This window comes from Hylobates moloch, unplaced genomic scaffold, assembly GCF_009828535.3.
Source record: "Hylobates moloch isolate HMO894 unplaced genomic scaffold, HMol_V3 SCAFFOLD_21, whole genome shotgun sequence".
Classification (NCBI taxonomy): domain Eukaryota; kingdom Metazoa; phylum Chordata; class Mammalia; order Primates; family Hylobatidae; genus Hylobates; species Hylobates moloch.
In genome coordinates, this window is record NW_026652296.1 from 12,083,316 (window position 1) to 12,108,197 (window position 24,882).

The 24,882-nt window shown below is 52.0% G+C and overlaps 1 protein-coding gene across 2 annotated transcripts in view; it reads left to right on the forward strand.

Annotated features, from left to right (window-relative positions):
* The window catches only part of PREX1 (phosphatidylinositol-3,4,5-trisphosphate dependent Rac exchange factor 1), a 206,644-nt gene that overhangs the window by 139,808 nt on the left and 41,954 nt on the right, over positions 1-24,882 (forward strand). For both annotated transcript variants that reach the window (XM_032143074.2, XM_032143076.2), the window contains 6 exons: positions 603-750; positions 8,144-8,244; positions 10,099-10,202; positions 10,444-10,493; positions 14,045-14,120; positions 23,960-24,032. In XM_032143074.2, coding sequence (XP_031998965.1) covers positions 603-750; positions 8,144-8,244; positions 10,099-10,202; positions 10,444-10,493; positions 14,045-14,120; positions 23,960-24,032 — 552 coding nt within the window. The remainder of the gene's footprint in view (positions 1-602; positions 751-8,143; positions 8,245-10,098; positions 10,203-10,443; positions 10,494-14,044; positions 14,121-23,959; positions 24,033-24,882) is intronic.

Genomic DNA, 24,882 nt, shown 5'->3' on the forward strand with positions numbered 1-24,882 from the left:
TCAGTTTCTTCATCTGTAAAATGGGGATAATTATGGCACCTTATTATTATGGGTTTCTCATGTGGCATACTGGCATATAGTAGGTGCTATAAAAGCATTTGCTGTTGTCAAAATTAGATGGGGGTCAAAATAGAAAAATGTGGGCAGAGATTAGGGTCAGGTCCTGTGAGTGTTGGCTGGAAGAACGACTAGACTTTTACCACTGGGCTGGAATGAAGATACTGACAAGTTTTCTGATAACCTGTGAATCTGGAAACCCACCCTCAGGTTGGAGAGGCAGCATAGGAAAGTGATTAAGAACATAGCTCTAGAGCTTGATTTCTGGGTTGAAGACATGACCCCCTGTTATCCCAGGACTTAACCTCTCTGGGTCTCAACTTTTGCCATCTGTAAAATGGTTGTTTTGAGGTGTCATTGGTGGGTGCCTAGGGCAGCAATAGTCAGTGCCCTCTAGCTGCTGCTGGTGTGGTGGTGGTGGGGGGCAGGTGGTGGGGTAGGTGGCAGGCCGGCTTTCAGGAGCTGTGGGCCTGCCCCTTGTCTCCCCCCACCCCCCCTGCCCTGGGTCTGGTGCTCTCTCCAGTGCTGACCGTGCCCCTGTGTAGGCCTGAAGCTGGGCATGGAGCGTGATGCCTACGTCATGATTGCGGAGAAGGGGGAGAAGCTGTACCACATGATGATGAACAAGAAGGTGAACCTCATCAAGGACCGCCGGAGAAAGCTGAGCACTGTCCCCAAGTGCTTTCTTGGCAAGTGAGTAGCCTCACTCTGAACTCCTTAGGTCCCTGGGCTCTCAGCTGGAGGTGGGGCAGATCATCCCCATCCACCCATGCAGCCTGGCCCTGCCCAGGAGCTGTCCTGGGCAGAGCCACAAAAGGACCTGAATCCTTATGGAGCAGCCCTCAGAGATCAAGAAGGCTAGTGGGGTCCCTAAATCAGGTCTTTCAGCCTACTACCAGACATAATTTTCCATTGTGACCTGGTACACCCATTCATGTAATATATGATTGAAGCTGAGGTTTCACAGAGCTTACTGTGCTTGATCCCACTCTGAAAATATATGTTTCTATTCTCTTCTGTTCTTTCTATTCTATTCAAGTTGCTTCTTCATTCATTTCAAAATTAATGCTGGCAAGACCCATGACATTGTTTCACAAAGCACTATCGGTTTGAAAAATGCTGCTGTAGCACTTGGGAAAAGAGAAGCCACTCTAGGCATTTCAAGCAGAGAGATATTGAACACAGGTAATTGATTACAAAGGTGTTTTAAGGGCTGGAAGAATAAAGGTAGGCCCCCCACCCCCACCCCATTTTTTTTTTGGCTGGGGCTGCCATAACAAAGTTGCACAAAACTGGTGTGGCTTAAACAACAGAAATGTATTGCTTCACAGTTCTGGAGGCTGGCAGTCCCAGGTCAGGGTGTTGGCAGGGAGAGTATCTGGTGAGGCCTCTCTTCCTGAGTTACATGTGAGGGGCGAGGGAAGCTTCTATAAGCTTCTTAGTGCTCAGAGCCTCCACTTTCTCTGTTTGGGACATACAGCCCCATTTTATAACTGGAGTTCAAAGGGGTCAGAACACAGGTGTGACAGGCTGGCTCTTACACTCAGGTCACCTGAGGGAGAGGGCTGGGGCACAGGAGAGGCAGAAGAAATCCAGTCCTTGTAAAATGGCCAGGCTGTTTTAAGGCCCTACAATGTGCTAGACACTCCAGAGAGGACGGTGCCAAGGGCTTGCAACCTCATGAAGCTTGTGGTGCAGCTGGGGAGAGAAGTTTGCTGGCAATGTGGGACCTTTATTTAGAATGTAAGGACTTAAGCTCCCCCCACTTCCCTAAAGCCTTTGCAGAGGCCTCTAGGGTAAAAGCTGCTGCTTTATCACAGTGCTGTGGACCAGGCGAGAGGTTGCGTGGGCCAGGCTTGACCCAGGATGGTCATTGTGGAGACGGGGAGCAGTGGCTGTGTTCTGGATAACTTGGAAGGCAACAGCATTTGTTAATGGGGTGGAAAAATAAAGGGAGTTCAGGACTGCGAGGCGCTGGGAAGCTGGAGTTGCTCCTTTGAGAAGGGGAAGAAGATGGCGGGAGGAGCAGGCTGCAGGGGGCAGTGGGAAGCCCACGAGTGCAGTTGTGGACGGGTTACGTCAGGCTGGTAGACACCCAGATGGAGATGTGGGCTTGTTGGTTGGATGCAAAATCTTGACTTGGGGAGAAAGGTGTGCATTGGGGACCTACACATGGGAGATGGCGTTAAATGGTCTTTAAAGCCATGAGACGGCCTGAACTGCACAGGGGAACCTGAAGGGAGAGAAGAGGCAGGCTTGGGCCCTGGGGCCCCATGATGGCATTGGAAGGAGGAGGGGGCAGAGACCTCTGAGTGGAGCTGCTGGCGAGAAGGTGGTACTCCTCTAGAAGCCAAGGGGAGGAAGAGGCGGGGAGGCAGGAGCAGGTCCCTGGGAAGGAGCAGGAGCCCGGTGGAGGTTGAAATGCTGATAGGCATTCAGGGTGCAGTATGGATGTTGGGCAGGCCACGGAGGCTTAGTGTGGACTTGGGGACAGCTGACACTCATGGCCTGAGGCTTGTGGTGGAGGGGCAGCAGGTAGAAGGGTTCAGACCCGCAGGGCGCCTTGGACTCTATTGCCCTGTTGCCCTCAAGGGCCTTGGTGCCCTGTTGCCCTCGAGGATCAGGAACTCCAGCTCTGAGCTTCCATGGAGAGGAGAGTTTGGGCCCTGGAGTCCTGATGGCTGGGGCAGGCGGGGCGGGGCGGGGCAGCCTGGCTGGCTTTTTAAGCCAACTCCTAATCCCACAGGAAAGGAGGCTTTTCTCTCAGGAGGGGCCAGCTTCCTGGCCCCCTGGGGCCGGAGAACCTTCCTGTCTCCTGCCAAACTGCCCAGTCCGGACCGATGAGGCAGCCTTTCTGTGATCAGAACTTCGAGGAGTTCTGCCTCCTCAGGAAGGATTAGAGAGATTTCTTTTAGTGCCCATTTGAAACGAGGCCAGGATGGCAGCTTGTTTTGTAACTGCAGATCCGAAAGGGCCAGCCTTTCTGCAGGAGATTGTTCTGATAAACGCTTCTCCCTCCACAGCTTTGCTCTGCACACAGCCCTAGGGTTTGTGATCCTGCTACCCCTGCCAGGGTCCCGCTACTGAATCTTCTTGTCTAAGATGCGTCCCTGGTCCTCCGGGGTAGAAGGACTTCATAGCCACCGAGATATTGATCAAGCCCTTTGCTCCATGCACTGGCATTCAGCCATGTCTTTTAATCCCCACACAACACCATGAAACAGTCACTGCCACTATCACCATTTTAAAAGTGAGGAAACCGAGGCACAGAGAGGGGAAGGGTTCTGTACAAGATCACAAAGTCACACTGGTGCTGTCTCCCACTGTACTTTGCCTTGTCTATTCATTTTTATTTCTACTCAGCACATTTTATTTTTCACAACAGTTCCTCTCTCTACATCTGTCTCCACTATTAGGGAACTGCATGAATATAAAAAAGTGTCTGATTTATCTTTTGGTTTTTAGAGACGGGGTCTCGCTCTGTTGCCCAGGCTGGAGTACAGTGGTGTGATCATAACTCACTGCAGCCTCAAACTCCTGGGCTCAAGCGATCTTCCTGCCTCCTGAGTAGCTGAGACTACAGGTGCGTGCCACTGTGCCAGGCTTCTATAGCTAATTTTTATTTTTTTTGTACAGATGGGGGTCTCGCAAATCCTCTCGCCTTGGCTTCCCAAGGTGCTGGGATTACAGGCGTGAGCCTCTGCACCTGGCCTGATTTGTCTTTTATCACCCTCAAGGGTTGGGCTTTGAGTTAGATTTGGACTCAAGTCTTGGTTCCCTCACTTTCTAGCTGTGTGACATTGGGCAAGTTTCTTAACTTCTCTGAGCCTCAGTGAATGATCAGTTAAAGGGAGATAATAAAATGTGCTTCTGAGGACTGTCAGAAGATACAGTGAGAGAACACACGTGACGTGTGCAGCACAGTGCTGGTGAGACTCATGGGAATCGTACTGGCTGTGTATGATGAGTGTATGAAGGAGGGGCCTCTTTCTGCCCTACTCAGAGAAAAAACTCTTAGATGCCACATTTAAAAAGCAAGGAATAAAATCTGTATTAATGTGGAGAGTGTCCTGGGAGGAGCATGGCCTGTGCCCTCTGGCATCCTCAGATTTGTAGGGGAGACAAAACAGATTCACTCATTCATTCACCCACTTGGTGTTACCGAGTCCCCACTATGTGCCAGTCGGGAATAGGACAGATGAAGTCCCTGCCCTCATAGAGGTAAGCATCCAGTGGGGGAAATCAGATGACAGAAAAGGAGACAGATAGAAAGAAGGGAATTTCAGCAACTTGATGAATGCGCTAAGGAAATACTTAGGGTGAAGTCAGGACAAGAGGAAATGGGGCTGGTTCAGCAGGGTGGGCAGTCAGGACCTCTCAGGGGAAGTGACATTTAACCACCATCTGAAAGACAAGCAAGAGCCAGCCATGAGAGGGTGTGGGGAACAGCATTCCTGGCTTAGGAAGCAATAGGCACGAAAGCCCTGAGGCTGGAGTGAGCTTTGAGTGATGGTGGAACAGCAGGAGGCCATTGTGGCTGGAGCCGTGAGTGGTCAGAGGGGCAGGAGATGTGGCCTCATCAGTTAAAGAGGGTCACCTCAGGCAGGGCCTTGGCAGGCAGCTCACATTTCCGTCTTGGTGCTCTGGGAAGCCACTGGAGGAGTCTCGGTAGCGGAGTGAGATGAGGATGTCACTCATCACCCTGGCCCAGATCGAGGGCACTGGTGGAGCTGTCGGAGCTCAAGGTGACCAGGTATGACGAGGCGTGTCTGGCAGGGGCCGTCAGGAAAAGCTTCCTGGAAGAAAAAGGCCTTGGGTTTCACCCTTGGCAGAGATTAGATGCCATTCAGTTATGGACGTCTGCCAGAGGGAAAGCTCCAAGGTGGAAGGGGCCTTGGTGTCTTGGCCACCTGTATGCACAGGTGCAGGGTGTTAGCGTGCACGAGAGGGTCGGTAAGGATTTGTCCAACATTGTCATCTCCAGGAGGCATCCCCGAGCCGTGGAGTCACAGGGATGGGTATTCCACTGGGTACCCCCCAGTCCCTACCCTCTTGGAGCCCATGGCCCATGGAGGAATCAGGCAAGAAAAAGGGATTCTTGTGTTGGGTCGTAAGTGGTACCTTGGGCCTGAGCTTAGGCGGCTTTCTTAGGAAGACTGCAGAGTGTATTCCCTGTGCCTCGCCCTGGCCGTGGCCCATGGTAGGCTAAGTAGATGTTTAGTGGGTGAATGATTCTAGGAGGCGGGAAGGAAGGAGGGATGAAAGCTGACACATCCTAACTCTCAACTCACCCTGCCATCCCTGACTCTCAGACTCCCCATCAAGCTAGATTGCCTTCTCCCTGTATCTCCAGCTCTCCTCACACTGTCCTGAGCTGCGTCTTTCTGGGAGCTTGGACCTAGCTGCACTTTGCACGCCAGCGCCCCTCCCCACTGGCAGATCGCTGGTTTCCTGACCTTACCTCTCAGGGCCTCTTTGTGGACTGATCCCCCTGCCCAGAACACTCTCCTCTGTACCCCAGAGGTGGCTAGCAGTGCCCCACTGACCTGATACAGTTAGCAGACATGTTTTCCTCGGCCCATGTACTGCTTTCAGAAAATGTTGGACTCAATATGAACATTTAATGATGGGGAGATTTCACAGGAAATGCTGGATTTCCTCACTCTCCTGAGAAGCTGTTAGATGCGTTCGTCTTCTAACATAATGGGCCATGATGGGCTACACTGAAGAGTGGCTGCCAGCTTTAGACACGGCAGGTGCTGGCTGGTTCTGCACAGTCTCCTCCTGTCCTGTTTTTCCTATTTACAAGTTTGAGACCCCTGCACTAGAGATGAATTTTATTGGGTTTTTGCATACCGCATCCCAGCTCAGGATTTCATATGACTAGAAATTTTGCCTGCTAAATCCAGAAGGTGACTGAGTGAGCCACTTCCCAGGTGGGCCCTGATGAGGCCCAGAGAGGCACCAGGACCCGCTCAGCTTTGCCCATCAAGCTGTGAACCCTCCTTGATCCACCAGAAGGTGGCAAGACCCAGTTTGGGCAGAAACATAGGGCAGAGTTGCTGTCCTCTGGGCTGTCTTCTTCTGCCCCAGCAGCTGCTGTGGGATACTTCCTGTCCCCTAACCCTGGCCACAGAGTTGCTGATGAGTGCCAGAGGCGGCCCCCAATTAGACAGCTGGTGGGCCACCGGACGCTGGGTCTCCAGCTTCCGAGAGTGGGCACTCAAACATCTGTTCCCCTCCTTCAGCTGCTGGCAACATTCTCCCTGTCCCTGAATTCCAAGACTTTGAGAATGGAACTGGGGGTGGACAGGACCCAGAACAATCCCTTCCCCACCTGGGGCGCCTGTCCCACAATGCAGATGCATTTCTTGTGCACCCCACTCTGCCTCCAGCCAGGGCATTCTGAATGCTCCAGCACACACCGCTACCTACACACCAGGCAGGTCTTTGCTCTGCCAAACACTAGGAAGCTAAAAATAGCCCTGCCCCCCTCTGGCCCTGTAATTGGAGGCAGGACAGCTGGTTTTGATAAGCAGGGTGCTCAGGCTCTGGCCAGCTGCCACCTGCTTTCATTGAACACATTGCCTCGGCGGAAACAGCCCCATTCCAGGCTCTCCCTTTTCCTGCTGAGTTTGAGTGGGTTGAGCCCTGGGCTGAGCCTGAGAAGCACCCGCAAGAACTAGGACCTGGGGCCCCGGCTGAGCCTCTCACCACCGGGCAGTCACGTGGGAGTTGGAAAAGCTGCCTGTCTTCCTCTGGCCTGGGAGCATTTCTGTCTCCCCGAGACCTTCCTGCCGACCTCAGAACATTCCTTAATGTTGGATGGTTCATTCCTTCATTTGTCCCATAAATGATCATTGAGCCCCACTGTGCATCAGGCCCTCTGGTAGGTGCTGGGATAGTGCCATGAATAAGACAGAGAAAACGCCCTGTTCATGTTATTACATTCTGGTTGGGGGAGATGGCCAATAAATACATAAAATAAATCTGTAAACAAGACCACTCCAGACAGTGAAAAGTGCAAAAAAGGAAGCAACACCGAGATGTGATGGATTGGATAGGGGTCGGGGACCATTTTAAATGAGGTAGTCAGGGAAGGCTTCTCTGAGGAGGTGACGTCTGTGCTGAGTCCTGAAGGATGAGAAGGAACAGTTGCATGAAGAGCTGAGGAAGGGCATTTGCAGGCAGAAGACACAGCAAGTGCAACAGCCCCGAGGCAGGGAGGAGTCTGGTATTTTTTAATAAGGGAAAGATGGTAGGTGTGGCTAAGGCATAACTAGTGAGAGGTATTGGGGGTGAGATCAGTCAGGGTGGGAGTGGGTCATGCTGGGCCTTGTTTTTGTCCATGTGGGAAGAGTTGGGATTTTTTTTCTGAGTAATAAGCCTGTGGGAGGGTTTTGAATATGGAAATGACATGGTTTCATCACTGTTAGCTCTCCTGACTCCCCACCATCATCTTTCTGGCCCCCTATTATTTCTTCCTGCATGTTTGTCCATCCCTTCTGTTCATCTGTCCAGCCACCACCCCATCTAGCCATCTGTGATCCATCCCTGACCCATCCACCCATCTACTCACTCTCTTCTTCATCTACCCCATATTAAGTCATCTGTCTGTTCGTTCATCCACTTACCCACTTACCTACCTGCCCATGTGCTGGCTGTCTGTCTGGCCGGACATCCATCCATCCATCCAGTAATCCATCTATCTAGTCACTCATCCACCAACCTGCCTGCCCAGCCTCCTTCCCTCCCTCGCTCCCTCCCTCCCTTCCTTCCTTCCTTTCTTCCTTCCTTCCATCCATCCATCCATCCATCCATCCATCCATCCATCCATCCATGCATCCATCCAGTGAGCCTGAGGCAGACCTGGAATCTGGTCACACTCTCCACTCTGCTACTGGTAATAAGAGAAGCATGAAGCCTCAGTACAACCCCAAGGGCTATAGACTCCTAAGCTCGGCTTCCCTGTGGGAAGTTCTAGCTGTCATTCCCAGGGGTGGATGTGGCCAGGCCAGCTTAGTGTTGGTCCCTGTGGTCCCAGCATTGGGGAAATCCTCTCAACCACATATTGTGTTCCTGGCAGTGAGTTCGTTGCCTGGCTCCTAGAAATTGGTGAAATCAGCAAGATGGAAGAAGGAGTCAACTTGGGCCAAGCCCTGTTGGAGAATGGCATCATCCACCATGGTGAGTGGAGGGCTGGGCCCAGCTGGGCTAAGGGGTGGGAACAGGTCAGGCCCCAACTGTGCCATGCTTCCACTAACTCAGGCAGCTTCTACCCTTTCGTGCAGCCGCCGTGTTTTCTGGGCACAGTGCGGCCCACAGGAACGTGGATGCCCTTGTAAAACTGCCTCTTAAGCACCAGCAAATCAGGGACACCTCAAAAACCTGGGGGCAGGGGGGTAGAATCTTTTTTCTGTCCCTTCAAGAAATGTCAAGAGCCATTTGGTTAAGTTTTAGTTATTTAGCAAATATTTATTGAGTGCCTATAATGAACAGGCACTGTTCACACTGCAGTGAACGGGAGGAGATGTGCCTGTCGTCACGGAGCCGACCTTGTAGTTGGAGGGGACGATAAGATCTTTACTTGCTTATCTTTACAAAGCAAGATAGTAAAACATGATAGGTGCTAGGGAAGGAGGGTAAAGAGTGTGGTGTTGGCGTTCACTTTTGAATAGGGGAGATGGGAAAGGCCTCACTGAGAAGGTCACATTGGAACCAGGACCTGAGCCACCAGTGAGGGAGGGACCCAGGTGGGCATGATGGTTCCAGGCAGAGGGAACAGCCAGTGCAAAGTCCTCAGGCAGAGTCTAAGTGGGTTGTGCATGGAATAGCAGGGAGGGAGTGTGGCTGCCTCAGAGTGAGGAGGGGGCATGGTAGGAGATGAGGTCAGAGGGCACAGGGCTGATGGGAGAGTCCAGGAGGCGAGATGAGATCCTATAGAGAATTGTAGGGGGCCGGGCGCGGTGGCTCACGCCTGTAATCCCAGCACTTTGGGAGGCCGAGACGGGCGGATCACGAGGTCAGGAGATCGAGACCATCCTGGCTAACACAGTGAAACCCCGTCTCTACTAAAAATACAAAAAATTAGCCAGGCGCAGTGGCAGGCGCCTGTAGTCCCAGCTACTCGGGAGGCTGAGGCAGGAGAATGGCGTAAACCCGGGAGTCGGAGCTTGCAGTGAGCCGAGGTCGCGCCACTGCACTCCAGCCTGGGTGACAGAGCGAGACTCCGTCTCAAAAAAAAAAAAAAAAAAAAAAAGAGAATTGTAGGGTCTTTCGCTTTTACTCTGAATGAGCTATAAAGCTGTTGCTGAGCTCTGCATAGAGGAAAGAACTGCTTGGATGAACATGCTAGCAGAATCCCTCTGGCTGTCCTGTGGAGACTGTTGGGACCAAGGGTGACAGCAGGGAGCCCAGCAAAGAGGCTGCTGTGATAGTCCAGGTGCGAGGCGAAGGTGGTTCGGGCCAGTGTAGGAGTGAGGTGATTGGTATCTTGAAGGTTAGGGCCTTACAGGCATTGCTAATGGATCTGAAGCATCAAAGATGACTTTGTGGGATAGAGATGGCTCCGTAAATCTCAGAAATGTGGTCTCAGGCCCCAGCCTGCTTGTCCCCACCCATCCATTGGTGATCTAGATCCAAGGACATGCTGAGCCAGAGGGGTCCCAGTGCAGGCTGGATCAGGGGCATTTCTGGGTCCCTCACCCCTGCAGATGCCCCACCCCAAGCTGCAAGTCTCAGCAGGGCCCTGTACATAGCAGGAGGATGGGGTATCCTCACGTGCAAAATGGGGAAGTCATAGCACTCACCTCCTGGGGTTTCAGTGGAAAAAAAAGCGTGGCCAGCAGTGAAGCCTGATGCTGGTGGGCGTGACTGGGAGGGGCAGAGGGGGCGTGGCTGGCAGTGAAGGCTGATGCTGGTGGGCGTGACCTAGAGGGGCTGAGGGGGCGTGGCCGATAGAGTGAAGGCTGATACTGGTGGGCGTGGCCAGGAGGGGCCGAGGGGGCGTGCCCAGCGTCACAGGTCCTCCTGTCTCTCCAGTTTCCGACAAGCACCAGTTCAAGAATGAGCAGGTGATGTATCGATTCCGCTACGACGATGGCACCTACAAGGCCCGAAGTGAGCTGGAGGACATCATGTCCAAGGTAGGGGCCCTCCGCCTCCGTGACCCTGACTCAGCTGGACTTGTTTACCTCCATCCCGGGTTCTCCTCGGAGCAGGCCTGTGCCCCTTGGCTTGTTTGCCTTCTCCACTGCCCACACCCCACCCCTGCCCCCATCACCCTGCCCTGCCCCGTCCTGGAAGCCATCTCTCCCATTAGCGTGGATTTGGAGGCTTGTGAAGGATGTGGCCTGATCCCAGAATTCCTCCCCTTTTTTCTTTCAGGGTGTGAGGCTTTACTGCCGTCTTCACAGCCTCTACACCCCGGTGATCAAGTAAGTTACTTTCTCCAAGCTCCACTTTCACCTCTACCTCTTCTCAGCTGTGTGGCCTTGGGCCGGCAACTTAACCTCTCTGAGCTCCAGTCTCCTTCTCCATTAAATGGGGCTCGCAATGGCACCTATCCTTTAGAGTTGTCATTAGGATTAACTGAATTAAATTGTGGGAAGCACTGCAGTGTAGTGATGCAGGGTGTCAGTTCTGCAGCCAGGCAGACTGAGCTTGAACCTCCCTCCTAGTTAGCAGCTGTGTGACCTTGGCAGAGTTACTTAACCTCTCTGTGCCTCAGCCGTTTCCTCTGTGAAATGGGGGTAATAATGGGCTCCACCTCAGGGCCTTTGTGCCTGCTGTTCCCTTTGCTTAGGATGCTTTTCCTCTGCATACCTTCATATTGGTTCCCTCACTTCCTTCAAACGCCTCCATATCACAGGGGTCTTCCCTGCCTACCTTCATAAAGTGTCACCAACCTGGTACTTTCTGTCCTCTGTATTAGTCTGTTTTCATGCTGCTGATAAAGACATACCCAAGACTGGGTAATTTATAAAGAAAAGGAGATTTAATGAATTCACAGTCCCACATGGCTGGGGAGGCCTCTCAATTATGGAGGTATGTGAAAGGCATGTCTTACATGGCAGGCGAAAGGAAAATGACAGCCAAGTGAAAGGAGTTTCCTCTTATGAAACCATCAGATCTTGTGAGACTTATTCACTACCACAAGAACAGTATGGGGGAACTGCCCCACGATTCAGTTGTTTCCCACCGGGTCCCTCCCACAGTATGTGGGAATTATGAAAGCTACCATTCAAGATGAGATTTGGGTGGGGACATAGCCAAACCATATCAGCTTCCTTTCTTCATTTTAATTTTCTTCTTCTTCTTCTTCTTTCTTCTTTCTTCTTTCTTCTTTCTTCTTTCTTCTTTCTTCTTCCTTCTTCCTTCTTCCTCCTTCCTCCTTCCTCCTTCCTCCTTCCTCCTTCTTCCTTCTTCCTTCTTCCTTCTTCCTTCCCCTTCCCCTTCCCCTTCCCCTTCCCTTCTTCTTTCTTTCTTCTCCTTCTTCTTTCTTTCTTCTTCTTCTTTCTTCTTTCTTCTTTCTTCTTCTTCTTTCTTCTTCCTTCTTCTTCTCCTTCTCCTTCTCCTTCTTCTTTCTTCTTCTTCTTCCTTCTTCTTCTTCTTCTTCTTTCTTCCTCTTCTTCTTCTTCTTCTTCTTCTTCTTCTTCTTCTTCTTCTTCTTCTCTTCTTCTTCTTCTTCTTCTTCTTCTTCTTCTTCTTCTTCTTCTTCCTTCTCTTTCTTCTTTTCTTCCTCTTCCTCTTCCTCCTCTTCTTCCTCTTCTTCCTCTTCTTCTTCTTCTTTTTTGAGACAGGGTCTTGCTCTGTTATCCAGGCTGGATTGCAGTGGTGCAGTCACAGCTCACTGCAGCCTCAACCTCCAGGCTCAGGTAGTCCTCCCACCTGAGCCTCCCAGGTAGCTGGGACTACAGGCGTGCACCACCATGCCTAGCTAATTTTTTTTTTTTGAGACAGAGCCTCATTCTGTCCCCTAAGTTGGAGTGCAGTGGCACGGTCTTGGCTCACTGCAACCTCCACCTCCCGGGTTCAAGCGATTCTCATGCCTCAGCTGCCTGAGTGGCTGGAATTACAGGTGCAGGCCCGGCTAATTTTTGTATTTTTAGTAGAGACGGGGTTTCACCATGTTGGCCAGGCTGGGCTCGAACTCCTGACTTCAAGTGATCCACCTGCCTTGGCCTCCCAAAGTGCTGGGATTACAGGCGTGAACCATCGCACCTGGCCTTTTTTTTTTTTTTTTATATGTTTGGTGGTTTTTTTTTTTGAGATGGAGTCTTGGTCTGTCGCCCACGCTGGAGTGCAGTGGCACGATCTGGGCTCACTGCAACCTCTGCCTCCTGGATTCAAGCGATTCTCCTGCATCAGTCTCCCAAGTAGCTGGGATTACAGGCATGTACCACCATGCCTGGGTAATTTCTATATTGTTAGTAGAGATGGGGTTTCACCATGTTGGCCAGGCTGCTCTCAAACTCCTGATCTCAAGTGATCTGCCTGCCTCAGCCTCCCAGAGTGCTGGGATTACAGGTGTGAGCCACTGTGCCTGGTCTAATTGATTGAAATTTAAATTAAAATGGCTATCTATTGGAGAGTGGAGGCCTAGGGACTCAGTAAAAGCTTGTCAGTGAATGTTGAAAGATGATTAACTTCTTTTGCTTCTGTTTCTGCATCTGTTAAGGGTACATAAGAATAGCTCTCACCTCTTGGGTTGTCGTGAGGATTAAATTCACGGAAGGTGCTTTGAATGGCTCCTGGCATTGTATAATGAACGCCAGAGATTGGTTATTCTCTTTACCACAAAGCTCACAGTTGTGCATGAAGGGAGAGAGGGTGACCTGCTTCTTATCCCAGCTGCAGATTTTTCTGTCCCTCTGACCTGATAGCTCTTATCACCTCTCGGAATAGTGAAGAGGAAGGACCATTTCCTGGCATTTGCTGGCCCCATGGGATGTCAGGCCCTGGGAACCACTTTCATCTGCCATCCTGCCTCCGCCCTCCCGATCTCCTCTGCTGCTGCTCTTGTGCAAGCCCCAGAAGGCAGGCGGGGCTCCTCAGCCAGCCTCAAAGAAGGAAGCAGCTGGGGAAGGTAGCAGACCCCCACCAACTGCACGTGGAGCCTGTCAGACCCCCCCCAAGTCCTAAAGCCTGAGAGAAATCTTCCAACTAGACTTTATCAGCCTTGGCATGGACTGGCCACAGAAGCGCGTTTTTGTTGCAGCTTCAGAGGCTGAGAAGTTGTTGCAGTTCAGCTGCAAGGTTAGCGGAACCCATGGGATCCAGGCTCGGCAGGGATTCAGATGCTGTCACAGGCCAGGGCAGTTACCTCAGGAAAGAACCGTGAAACTCACAGGCCTCTGCACTGCTCGGCACTGATAGACCACACCAGCCCCCTGCAGGGGCTTTCCACATCGGTTTGGTTTAAACACATCAATGCCAACCACAAAACAAAAGGGAAAAAGGAAAGGAAAGAATGGAGGGTCTCCCCTGCCACTCTGTGAGAGTCAACATGGCTCCCCAGCCTCAGCGCAGGTGGCGTCGTAGCCGGGATAAGTCTCTGTTGGGGGCTGCCTGGCATTGTAGGATCTTCAGCAGCATCCCCGGCCTCTACACACGGGACGCCAGCAGCACCCTTGCCCGAGCTCCGCCAGGTCTTGACAGCCAAAAATGTCTCCAGACATACCCTGAGGGCAAAATCACCCCCAGCTGAGATCTCCTGGGTTAGAGACAGAAAGTTTCCAGAGCCCGGAAGCTGCTGCCTCCTGCCTCCCACTCTGTAGGTGGAAGGAGGCCTGGTTTGGAACAGCCCTGCCCTCGGTCACACTGCAAGTGACGTGTGGAGTCTGGGCTGAGACTTGGACCCCTGCCCAGTGCCTAGAGAGCCTGGAGATCCTTGACTGGTGGGCATGTCCTGCAGGGAAGTCAGGACCACCCCCACCTCTGTCCTCCCCGCCCTGCCCTGCTCACTGTGCGCTCACCTTCTCCACAGAGACCGTGATTACCACCTGAAGACCTACAAGTCGGTGCTTCCCGGGAGCAAGCTGGTGGACTGGCTGCTGGCTCAGGTGAGGGCCTCCTCAGGGTTGTGTGACCAGTGTTCTGCTTTGTCCATCAGTGTGGGGCTTTTTGTTTTGTTTAAAAATTTTCTCTTATTGCTTTTAATTGCGGCAAACTGCACAGAACATAAAATTTAACCATCTTGATCTTTTTTTTTTTTTTTCTTGAGACAGAGTCTTGCTCTGGCACCCAGGCTGGAGTGCAGTAGTGCAGTCTTAGCTCACTGCAACCTCTGCCTCCCAGGTTCAAGCAATTCTCCTGCCTTAGCCTCCCAAGTAGCTAGTATTACAGGTGCATGCCACCACACCCAGCTGATTTTTGTAATTTTAGTAGAGGTGGGGTTTCACCATGTTGGCCAGGCTGGTCTCAAACTCCTGACCTCGTGATCTGCCCGCCTCGGCCTCCCAAAGTGCTGGGACTACAGGCATGAGCCACCACGCCTGGCCATCTTGATCATTTTTAAGTGGATAGTTCATTGGCATTAAATTCACTGATAATGTTGTACAACCGTCACCACCATCCATCCATGGACCTCTTTTAATCTTCCCAAACTGAAGTTCTGTTCCCATTCAACTCCCCACTACCCCTCCTCCAGTCCCGATGAGCACCATTCTACTTTGTGTCTCTATGAACTTGACTACTCTACCTCATAGCAGTGGAATTGTATGGTATTTATCCTTTTGTGCCTGGCTTATTTTACTTGGCATCCATCCTAAAGGCTCATCCATGTTGTAGCGTATGTTGGAATCTCCTTCCTTTTTAAGGTTGAATAATATTCCATTGATTGTGTGTTAGTCTGTTTGTGCTGCTATAACAAAACACCTGAGACTGGGTAATTTATAAAGAACAGAAACTTCTCACAGTTTTGGAGGTTGGGAGTTCCAGACCAAGGTGCCGGCAGGTTCGGCGTCTGTCGAAGGCTGCCGTCTGTTTCCAAGATGCTGTCTTGCTGCTGTGTCCTCCTGTGGGGAAAGGGATAGGAGGGGCAGACTCCCTGTGTCACACCCACTTCTAAGGGATACCTAATGCCCTCCTGACTCAGTCCCCTCCTGATGGCCATACCTCTCAATCCTGTGGTATTGGGGATCACATTTCAACATGAATTTTGGAAGGGACAAAAGCATTCAAACCGTAGCAGTATGTCTGTACCACATTTTGTTTATCCATTCATCCCTCAATAGACCCAGGGGTTGCTTCCACGCTAGGGCTTTCTTTCAGTTTTAAAACTGGTTGGTCTTGGGCAAACTAGGACAAGATGGTTTTATCCTGGTACCAAACTGGAGCCTCTTTTTGGAGTTTGCCAAGTTAATCCTTTCAAAAAAGTTCCCAGTGGGTAGGGGCTGACCAGAAGCTTAGAAAATCTATGCGTCAATTTTGGTGCAATATCCCGAAGGTGTTTGCTCCATTCAGGTGCCACATACAGGCCTGTTTCCTATCCTATCTCCTTTATTGCTCAGGATCATGGATGCTTACTCTGGATAAGGCCCCACCAGGCATTGTGCATTATCCTATTGGGTCCTCTAACCTACTTGCAGATGGGGAAGTGGGCCCAGAGAGGCTGAGTGCCTGGCCCAAGGGTGCACAGCTTCATAGTGGCGAAGCTGGGACTCACCCACTGTGCCTCGGTTCTGTGAATTTTTCAGGGAGTCCTCAAGAATATCCATTTGTGGTCTGTAAAAAGAACACATTGGCTCCCAAAGATGAGAAGAAACCTGTGAAATAAAAATGGATAAATGTTTAAACATCTACAGAGTGCAGCTTTATGTTGGCCTCATTAATTGTTAAATTAAACATTCATAAAAACTTCATTCGAAAACAATTTGCGGCCTGGATTTTCTCATGTTGCACAAATTCCCGATATGTGCTGATAAATCACAGCCAATTTTTAAAGTGAATGTTTTTCGGCACCAAATAACTTCAAAAGAAAGTTGAGAAACATCCTTGAAAATAAGTTGTCTAGCCCAAAGAATATATCAAATGTGAAATATGGGTGCATTTTAATATGTTTGCTATGATATGGGACCCTATGTCCTGGGAGGTCTTGAAATATCTGGATTTGAATTCCAATTTGCATATCTGTGAAGGGCAGAGCTGCTAACCATTGTACCACATTCCCCAGCCCTCCTGAGAATCACATGCAGTCAGCCCAGAACTCATGCTTTTATAGCCAGACAGATGTGGGTTCAAGTCCTAGCCTTGCTACTTCCTAGGTTAGTGACCTTGGACAAGTTGCTCAGCCTGTCCGGGCCTCAGTTGTAGAATGAAGCTAAAACCAATACCTTCCCCTTTAGATTGTTTTGAGGTTTCGATGAGATAATTGTGTAAAGTGCTTCGAATGGTAATTGCTCAATAAACGTAACTATTACTACGATTCCTCATCTCTTTCACAAAAGATTCAAGGTGGCCCAAGATTACATGCAATGTAGAAGACTAAAGAAATTGTGCAAGGATTTGGGGACCACCAGACCAGTAAGACCAGGAAACAACAGAGGTGGGGGGCGGTTAGCAATCTGCACAGAGTCCCGCCTTCTGAATGTGCTACAAATAGGTAACAGGGGTGCCATGTGGGGGTTTCTTTTGTGGTTTAGGTGCTTCAGTCAGAGCCCAGAGGAGCCTGGATTTCAGGGCTCTCAGAGCTGCCCACTTCTTACTGCTGTGGACGTTTCTGGGGCCTCATATTTGCCAAGCTCCTTTGGTGCCCAGAGCTGCCTGTTGGTGTCAAAGCATAGGGGAGGCATTGCTCCCAGGGTGAGACCCACACCTAACTCAGGGTGGGTTGGCTCACAGAGACAACAGGATGTCGGGTCTGAGAGGTATTTGGAGATGGAAGAGACGGGCTGCACTACTGTGGGAATGGCTGGGAATCAAGGATGAGCCCTGGGGTTTGGGTGCAGTAGGCCGATGGAAATATAGTTTGTGGAGATGGGAAGATGGGCAAGAGTGTGTGGGGAAAATGACTTTCTCCTCGGGCACGCGAAATGCCATGGGTCTTTCCAGCGGATGGGCGGGGGAGAGGGTGGGCTTTACACACACACCCAGACCTCAGGCAGCCCCCACTGCAGAGTCCGCTCCTTGTCAGCTTTTGGTGACATTTGACACAGGTTAGAAGAGAGTGTAGGGAAGTTAGACAAGCGAGCTCATTAGCTAACCTTTTTTTTTTTTTTTTTTTTTTTTTAATTATTTTTGAGCACCTGCCGTGTATCGGGGCTGTTTTTGGTTCTAGAGACATAGCAGGGAACGAGACAGACAAAAGCTCCTGTTCTCCCAGATCTTACGTTCTGGTGAGGATAGAAGATGTATTCCACTTATTCTTAATAAATAAGAATAAGTGGAATACATCACATGCCTGCTGGTGCTAGGTGCAGTGTGGTGGAGGGGACGGTGTGGGAGCAGGGGCAGGGGATCTCCCCTTCACATGGGTGGGGTGGTGCAGTTTACACAGGGGGTCAGGGATGGCCATACTGAGCAGGGACATTTGAGCAGAGGGCTAAGGGAGGTGGGGAGCGAGCCCGGGCCACATCTGGGGAGCAGCAGCTCAGAGGCTCTTAGGCAGAGCGAGCCAGGTATGTCTGGGGCACAGAGAGGGGGCCAGGGCGGCTGGATGGAGTGAGAGGGGAGAGGAGTGGTAAGGAAGCCGCATGGGCACACCATGCCAGGCCGTGTCCACCCCTAGAAGGGCCTGGACCACTGCAGGGCTCTGATCACAGGAGCAGTGCATGTGGCTTCAGTTCAGACAGACCCTCCGGCTCTGTGTGGAGACTTTAGGGGTGATGCTGGCAGCAGGGAGGGCAGGAGGAGGCAACACTAGAATTCCAGACAGGGGAAGATGCTGGCTGAGAACAGGGTGATGGGGGTGGCAGGAGAAGTGGTCGGATTCTGGATGTTTTGAAGGTGGACTTAATGGGTTGCTCATGGGTGAGCAGGGTGTTGGAGGTGAGAGACAGAAAGGAGCAGAGAATGACTCCAAAGCTTTTGGCTTGAGCTACCATTGACTGAGCTGGGAGGCTGTGAAAGAGGCAGGTGTGCAGGAGGCTCAGGTCTTCACCCTGGAACACTCCAGCATTAGAGACTGGAGGAGGAGGAACCAGTAAAAGCCACTTCCAGTGTTGGTGGCTGGTGTTGGGCATGCGGAGGGTTTTCTCGTGGCCAGTGCTGGCTGAGGAGTTGTGGGCTTGGCCAAAGGCCCCTTAGAGTAGCTTGCGTCACTGTCACTCTGTCCTGAGCCCCCCAACCCCAGGCACCCGCGTCTTGTTGCAAGTGGAGGCAGGGGGAGGATGTGGAGCAAAGGCTGTTGCCGACCATGGAATGTGTCCATCCACTTCAGCAGCCTCTCTGTGGCTTGGTCTGGTGTGGGGACACAGGGTGGGTAACTGGAACCGATGCAGGAGGATGACTTCCAGGAGATGGTTGGAAAGGCACCTGGCCTTCGGCTTGGGTCAGGGAAAGGGGAGGAGGGTGTGCCCACATGGGTCTCTCTGTGCGGGAGAGATCGGTGACAAGGGTGTGACCTTGGAGCGTGGTTACAGCCTGTCTTGATTTCAGGAGTCACCCCCACCTTGTATCTTAGCAGGCAAGTGGGAAGAACACATAATTGTGTAGGGCAGGAGGGTATTTTTGCTTTGGACACGTCATTTCTAACTCTAGGTTATTCTACCCCTTGAAATAAAATGTTGATTGAATCCCTGCTGGATCAGTTACACATGCGTTTGGCTGCACATAACAGGAAACCTGACTTATTAGTAAGATATTCTTCTCTCACATAATTCATTGTCTGGAGTTTGTGGTCCTAGAGCTCAACAATGCTGTCCGTACCCAGGCGTCTCCTGCCTTTCTGTTCTGCTATCCTCGTATCTTCTCGTGAGTTGCCTCACAGTCACAGTGTGGCAGCCATGGCGCCAGACATCACATCTGCACAGAACTATGGCCAAAGGCTGTCCCATTGGAGAAGATTTTTTCTGTCTGTGTGTTAGGGGAGGAAACTTCCTACAGTCCTCCCTTCCCCTGCATAGTCTTTTCCTTAGGTCTCATTGACCGGATGGGTCTGACATACACCCCTAAACCAGCCCCTGGGGAAGAGAACCAGAATTGCTGATAGTGGCTTAGAATTCCTCGGGATTCATTTCTTGTGACTTCGAGAGGGGGCTTGCTAGGCACTATTCAGACAATCAGAGTTCTTTAAACTCTGAGGATGAGGTGGGCATTGGCCCTTGGAGAGACAACTTGTACTCTCTATCAGCTCCAGATTGGCTTGGTGCATTATCTTATTTAATCCTCAGAACAACTTGAGACAAATGCAGTTGTTTCCATTTTACTGATGAAGAAACTGAGGCTTGGGTTATGTGACTTGCCCCAGGGCACACAGCCATCAGGATCCTCTGTGTGTTTGTGTGTGGCAGGGGTTGTCCTGATACCTTCACAGTCAGTAACAATCATAACGCTCTGTATTAATGATCGCTGATTGAGTCTGAGCAGAGACCACCTCTTAGGGGTGTCAGAGGCCTAGGAGAATCAAGGGCAAATCGGAGAATGAAATAAAAATATGGATGAGGAAAGGAAGCTCAGAGAGGTTAAGGGATTGCCCAAGGACGTGGCCAGGGCAGAGCGGGGCTTTGAACTGGGGGAAGCCAGCTCTGGAGTTCGCTCTCTTCACCTCTCCACTGGGTGATTTCTGGGCCTTTGTCACTTGGGCTCCAGGATGCCCCAGGCTGCGACTGTCGCATGCAGGGCAGGGGGTCAGCAGGCTGAGCGAGAGAGAGCAGAGGCCAGGCCAAGGAGCCAGGTGTGGGGCGGGCACAGATCTGCATGCTCCCATGCTGGCTCTGCAGAAATGCGCCCGGAATGCCCGCCATGTGGGCTCCTACGACCAGGCAGATGGCAGGTACTGATGGCAGCAGGGTTCTCAGTAGGGGCAGGGGCAGAGAGGGGTCGGGGTAGGAGAGGCGGGGGTCAGGCTGGCAGCTCTCTGAGGTACTGGGAGAAGAGACACAGGAGAAATGGGAACAGGAAACTTGGCTGCAACCCTAAGCAACTAACCTCCCCTCTCAGCCTCAATTCCCCTCTCCATGGCATGGTGGCAGGGAGTGTCCAGCTCTGGGAAGTCTCCATTGTTACTGTGTAAGCTTGAGCAACTGTCAAGTCTGTCTGTGCCTCTGTTTCCTCCTCTGTCGAGTGGGGTTAATAAGAGTGATTGTCTCCAGGTCAACCATACAGTCTGAGTGAAATCCCGCAACTCGTTGTACATGGTGGGTCGGTGAGAGGCATCCTTGGGCATCTTTATGGGGTCTCGGAATTCATGGGTAAAGAGGCTGTCTGGGGTCCTGTGTAACTCACACCTCTTTCCCCCATTACACCGTTTCTCCACCCCACTTTGCCTCCTCCATCTTCATTCCTCAGTGGTTCTCTCCAGTGAAAAAATAACTAATCAGGAACAGCTGACATTTATCAAATGCTGCCTGTGTGCCAGGCTTTGGGCCGAGGGTATTGCACAGAGCGTCTCTTTCAATCCTCACGAGAACTCGGTGGGATGGAGACACTCTCCTCACCACTTTAGAGAGACAGAGACTGAGACAGGGAGGTGAGTTCAAAATCAGTTTCCAAACTAGGTCCTCTCTTCTCTCTTCTTTCTGTCCCTTCTCCCCTCTCCCATCACATCCCTTTTCTTCCCTTCCTTCCACTTTTTGTGCCCCACCAAGTACTAGACTTTGAATTTTGATGTGGGATGATGAGGCGAACATGGCAGGCAGCGTCCCTGCCCGCATGGAGCTTACACCCGGTGGACAGCAGACCTTAAGCAAAATGTATACATGGGTGAGTTAATTTCAGACTGGGACAGGGTGGCACAGATGCCTTGCAGGGTAGAGTGTGTGTGACCAGTGAGCGTTTATTGAGAGGACGGGTGGAGGAATGTTTGGGGGGCTACTTTCGGGTAGTTAAGGATGGGACTCTCTGAGGAGGTGGCATGGCCCTGAGACCTGCAAAGCCGGGGCAGGGCATTCCAGATGTGCAGGAAAGGACAAGTGCAAAGGCCTTAAGGTGTGCAGAGGGCACCTGGGGGTGGGCGGGCAGGTAGGGGGGTCAAGGCAGGGAAGCATGGCGGAGGAGGCTGCAGGGGTCTCGTGTGCGGCGGCTTCCTCTGGGAGGGGAGAAATTGCATCCTGAGAGGGCTGCAGGGAGGTGGCAGGGCTTCCTGTTCAGGTGGCACATCCGGACCTTGTGTATCACTGTTGACCTGAGAGTCCCTGCTGGCCTAGCTTGAGGAGCTCCAGGACCCTGTGGGGAGGCTGGGACTGTGAGCGCCTCAGAAGGCCAGGTGACTCCAGCTGCCTGCTGGGCCTCCCATCTGCAGAGCTAAGGCCTGCCGCCATTGGGCCCTGCTGGCCCCCCCACCGCCGGCCCCTCATGGCGTGGGGGCGGCTGCTCTGGATATGGCTTCTCATCGCCACCTCCCCTGGCAGGGGTCCCAACCCGCAGGCCCTCCAGCCACTGGCTTGGGGTCCCGTGGGAGAAATGTGTCTTTATGGAGTCAGCCAGGGCAGGCAGTGTGGTGAAATGCCAAGGCCAGAGGCTCTGCCCCAGGCCTTCTGCCCAGGGCTGAGTCCTGCTGCCTCTGAATAGCACCCCTGTCTCCTCTGGTTGGAAAATCCCCTCTGGCTGTGGATGGGAGGGGACAGGCGGGGCCTCCCAGGGCTCCTCATTCTGGGAGGCGTTTCAGTGAGACGAGGTGGTGCCTGTGGCTGTCTCTTTGGAGTTCAAGTTCATTGACCTGGCTGCGAGCTCCTACACGATCCGGCCCCTGCTGACCACTCCTTTATTAAATCGGCAGACAGCTATTGAGCAGGGACTCTAGGTCAGCCCCGTTCCCAGCACTTAGGATTGAGTGGGGACACAGCAGTACCGGCTCCTGGCCTCCACGGGCCTGACTCAGCTTGTCCTCCTCTGGCTGGCCGTGCTGCCTTCTTGTTCCTCTGCGCTCCAAGCTTCTGCCCGTTTCCAGACCTTTGCCCCTGCTGTTTCTTCTGCTTGACAGTCCCTCCCACCTGCACATACGTGTGAACACACACACACACGTCACACACTTGGCCTGGATGTATTGAGTGTATTTGGGTTGTAAGCAACAGAAACAGGCCCTGGCTAATTGAAGGGGGAATAAAAAAGATGACTCATTGAAGGGAGGTGGGGCACTCAGAAAGTCAGGGCAGGCCTAGGAGGCCTTAGGAAGAACTGGCACCGGGAAATGCTGAGATGCTAGCACATGGGGGCTCTGTCCAGCACACTGCTGCAGGGGACAATCAGCGCTGCTGTTCCTTGTCCTTGGGGTCCTCCACTCAAGTGTCTTGTTCCTGGGGCAGGGAGCATCCCTTTGGCCTCAGCCTGACCCAGGAGGGCCGCAAACTTTGGTCGACTTCCCCGCCAAGATGATATCCCACCTGGGAGAGTTGGCCCCAGAGGCCAAACCCGCAGGGCCCAGCACACGCGCTGTGCCTGTTCATTCTTCACGTTTCGGGTTGGATGTCCCTTCCTTGGGGAAGTCCTTAGATGAGTCACATTGCCTTGGTTCAAATTGTGTCAGCTTGGAATATTTTCATTTGCCAGGATAACAAACCCAGCTGAACAGTGGCTTCCAGAGATGCCACCTATCAAGAAGCATGGAGCTAGGTGGTTCCAGGGCTGGTTTATAGGCTCAGTAGCAGACAGAAGAATCTTCCATTCTTCACCCCACCATCCTGAGCATCACTTCCTCACATGACTTTATCCCAGGCAGGGAGGAGTGGTGGTGCTTTTCCCTTTTACCTGGGGGGAAGGTGTTTTTCAGAAGCCCCTGGTAGGCTTCCCCAGTCGTCGTCTTAGCTCTTGCTTGGTCAGTTAGCAATTGAACTTGATTTCTAGTAGTAGAGACACAATTATGGAAGCTGAGCCAAATTAGGGTTTGTGTTTCTGTAGCATGAGAGAAGTCCAGAGGTGGGTGGTTCAGAGCTGCTGGAGTGTCTCCTGATATCTTTGGGGACCATACTCTCTGTGTCTTTCTGCTCTGCCTTCCTTAGTGTGTTTCCAGCCATGAGGGCACCTTGTAGTCTGAAGTGACTGTAAGAGTGCCAGCCATCACATCTTTGTTCCAGGCAGGAGGAAGAGAAAGAAAGGGCCAGGGACAAGGGGTTTTGCCAGAGCATCCCACCAGTGATTTCTGCTTATAGCTCATTGGCCACCTGTAGCTGCAAGGGAGGCTGGAGATGGATGAGGGCTTCTTGACCAGGCAGGAATGGGAAAGGTATTGCTAGGCAACCAACATTGTCTGCCACTTAAAATCTCCATTTTTTCTTTGCGGTGTTGGTCACAGTACAATAAAATAGTCTTGTTTGGAGTTTATTAATAATAATCACAAATGGGGCCAGGCGTGGTGGCACACACCTGTAATCCCAGCACTTTGGGAGGCCGAGACGGGCGGATCATGAGGTCAGGAGATGGAGACCATCCTGGTTAACACGGTGAAACCCCATCTCTACTAAAAATACAAAAAATTAGCCGGGCATGGTGGCAGGCACCTGTAGTCCTAGCTACTCGGGAGGCTGAGGCAGGAGAATGGCCTGAACCCAGGAGGTGAAGCTTGCAGTAAGCCGAGATCGCGCCACTGCACTCCAGCCTGGGCAATAGAGTGAGACTCTGTCTCAAAAAAATAATAATAATAAATAACAATCACAAACATGTTTTGAGGTTACTGCGGTAAACAAAACAGACAACCCCTGGCCCTCGTGGAGCCTCCCTTCTTGGGTGGTTGTGGGCTTCTCGCTGGCCATGCACGGCCTCTCGGATGCTGCCCACCTAACACCCTCCCCTTCTTGTTCCATTCCAGGGAGACTGCCAGACTCGGGAGGAGGCGGTGGCGCTTGGCGTGGGTCTGTGCAACAATGGCTTCATGCACCACGGTAACCACCCCCACCTGCAGCCCAGCCCCCGGGACCTTGCTCCCTGGAGCTGATGGTTTGGGGTAGTATGGGAGGACTGAAGCCAGGTCTGTGGCTCTCTAGACCCCTGGGGGTTTGGAGTGGCTCACGAATCCCACCTCCCTCCCCTTCCCGTTCTGAACCTGTTGAGAAATGGTTTCTGGTGTCCACTGGGGACCAAAATGGCTGGAAGGACATGGGCTAGATTTGAAGTCCAACCCATGGGTTTCCTGTGCCCTTCTTCCTGGGTGGGATGTGGCCTTCCAGGGTAGGCAGTGAGGCCAGATGAGGCAGGCCTGGCCCGAAGGCCTCCGTCGGGAAGGAAGAGCTGTGCCCTGTGGGACAGTGGGCAGGTGGGTTGTGAATGTGAGAGGCAGGAAGCCCTTCCTGGGATGTCTGCCTCTTTCCCCGGCCTCCTCCCTCAGATAAGTAGCTTTTCTTTCCACTGGGAGAGAGGCAGATATTGGGGGGTGAGTTCTGAGATGTTCCTGAGGGAGGAAGGTGGCAAGAAGGAGGACGAAGTGGCTCCATGGACACCAGTTTAAATTACAACAAAAGTTAGTGTTCTGTGTGCCTGGGCTCTTTCTAGACACTTCACATATATGTATTAGTTTAATACTTACAGCAGCCCTTTGATGTGGGTATTAACATCATCCCCATTTTATAGATGAGGGGATAGAAGCTCAGATAGTTAAGAAACTTTCTCAAGGTTACATGGCAAGTAGAAGCCGGGATTAGAACACAGGCCATCTGGAGTCGGAATTAGAATTCAGGCCGTCTGGAGCCGGGATTAGAATTCAGGCGGTCTGGAGCCGGGATTAGAATTCAGGCC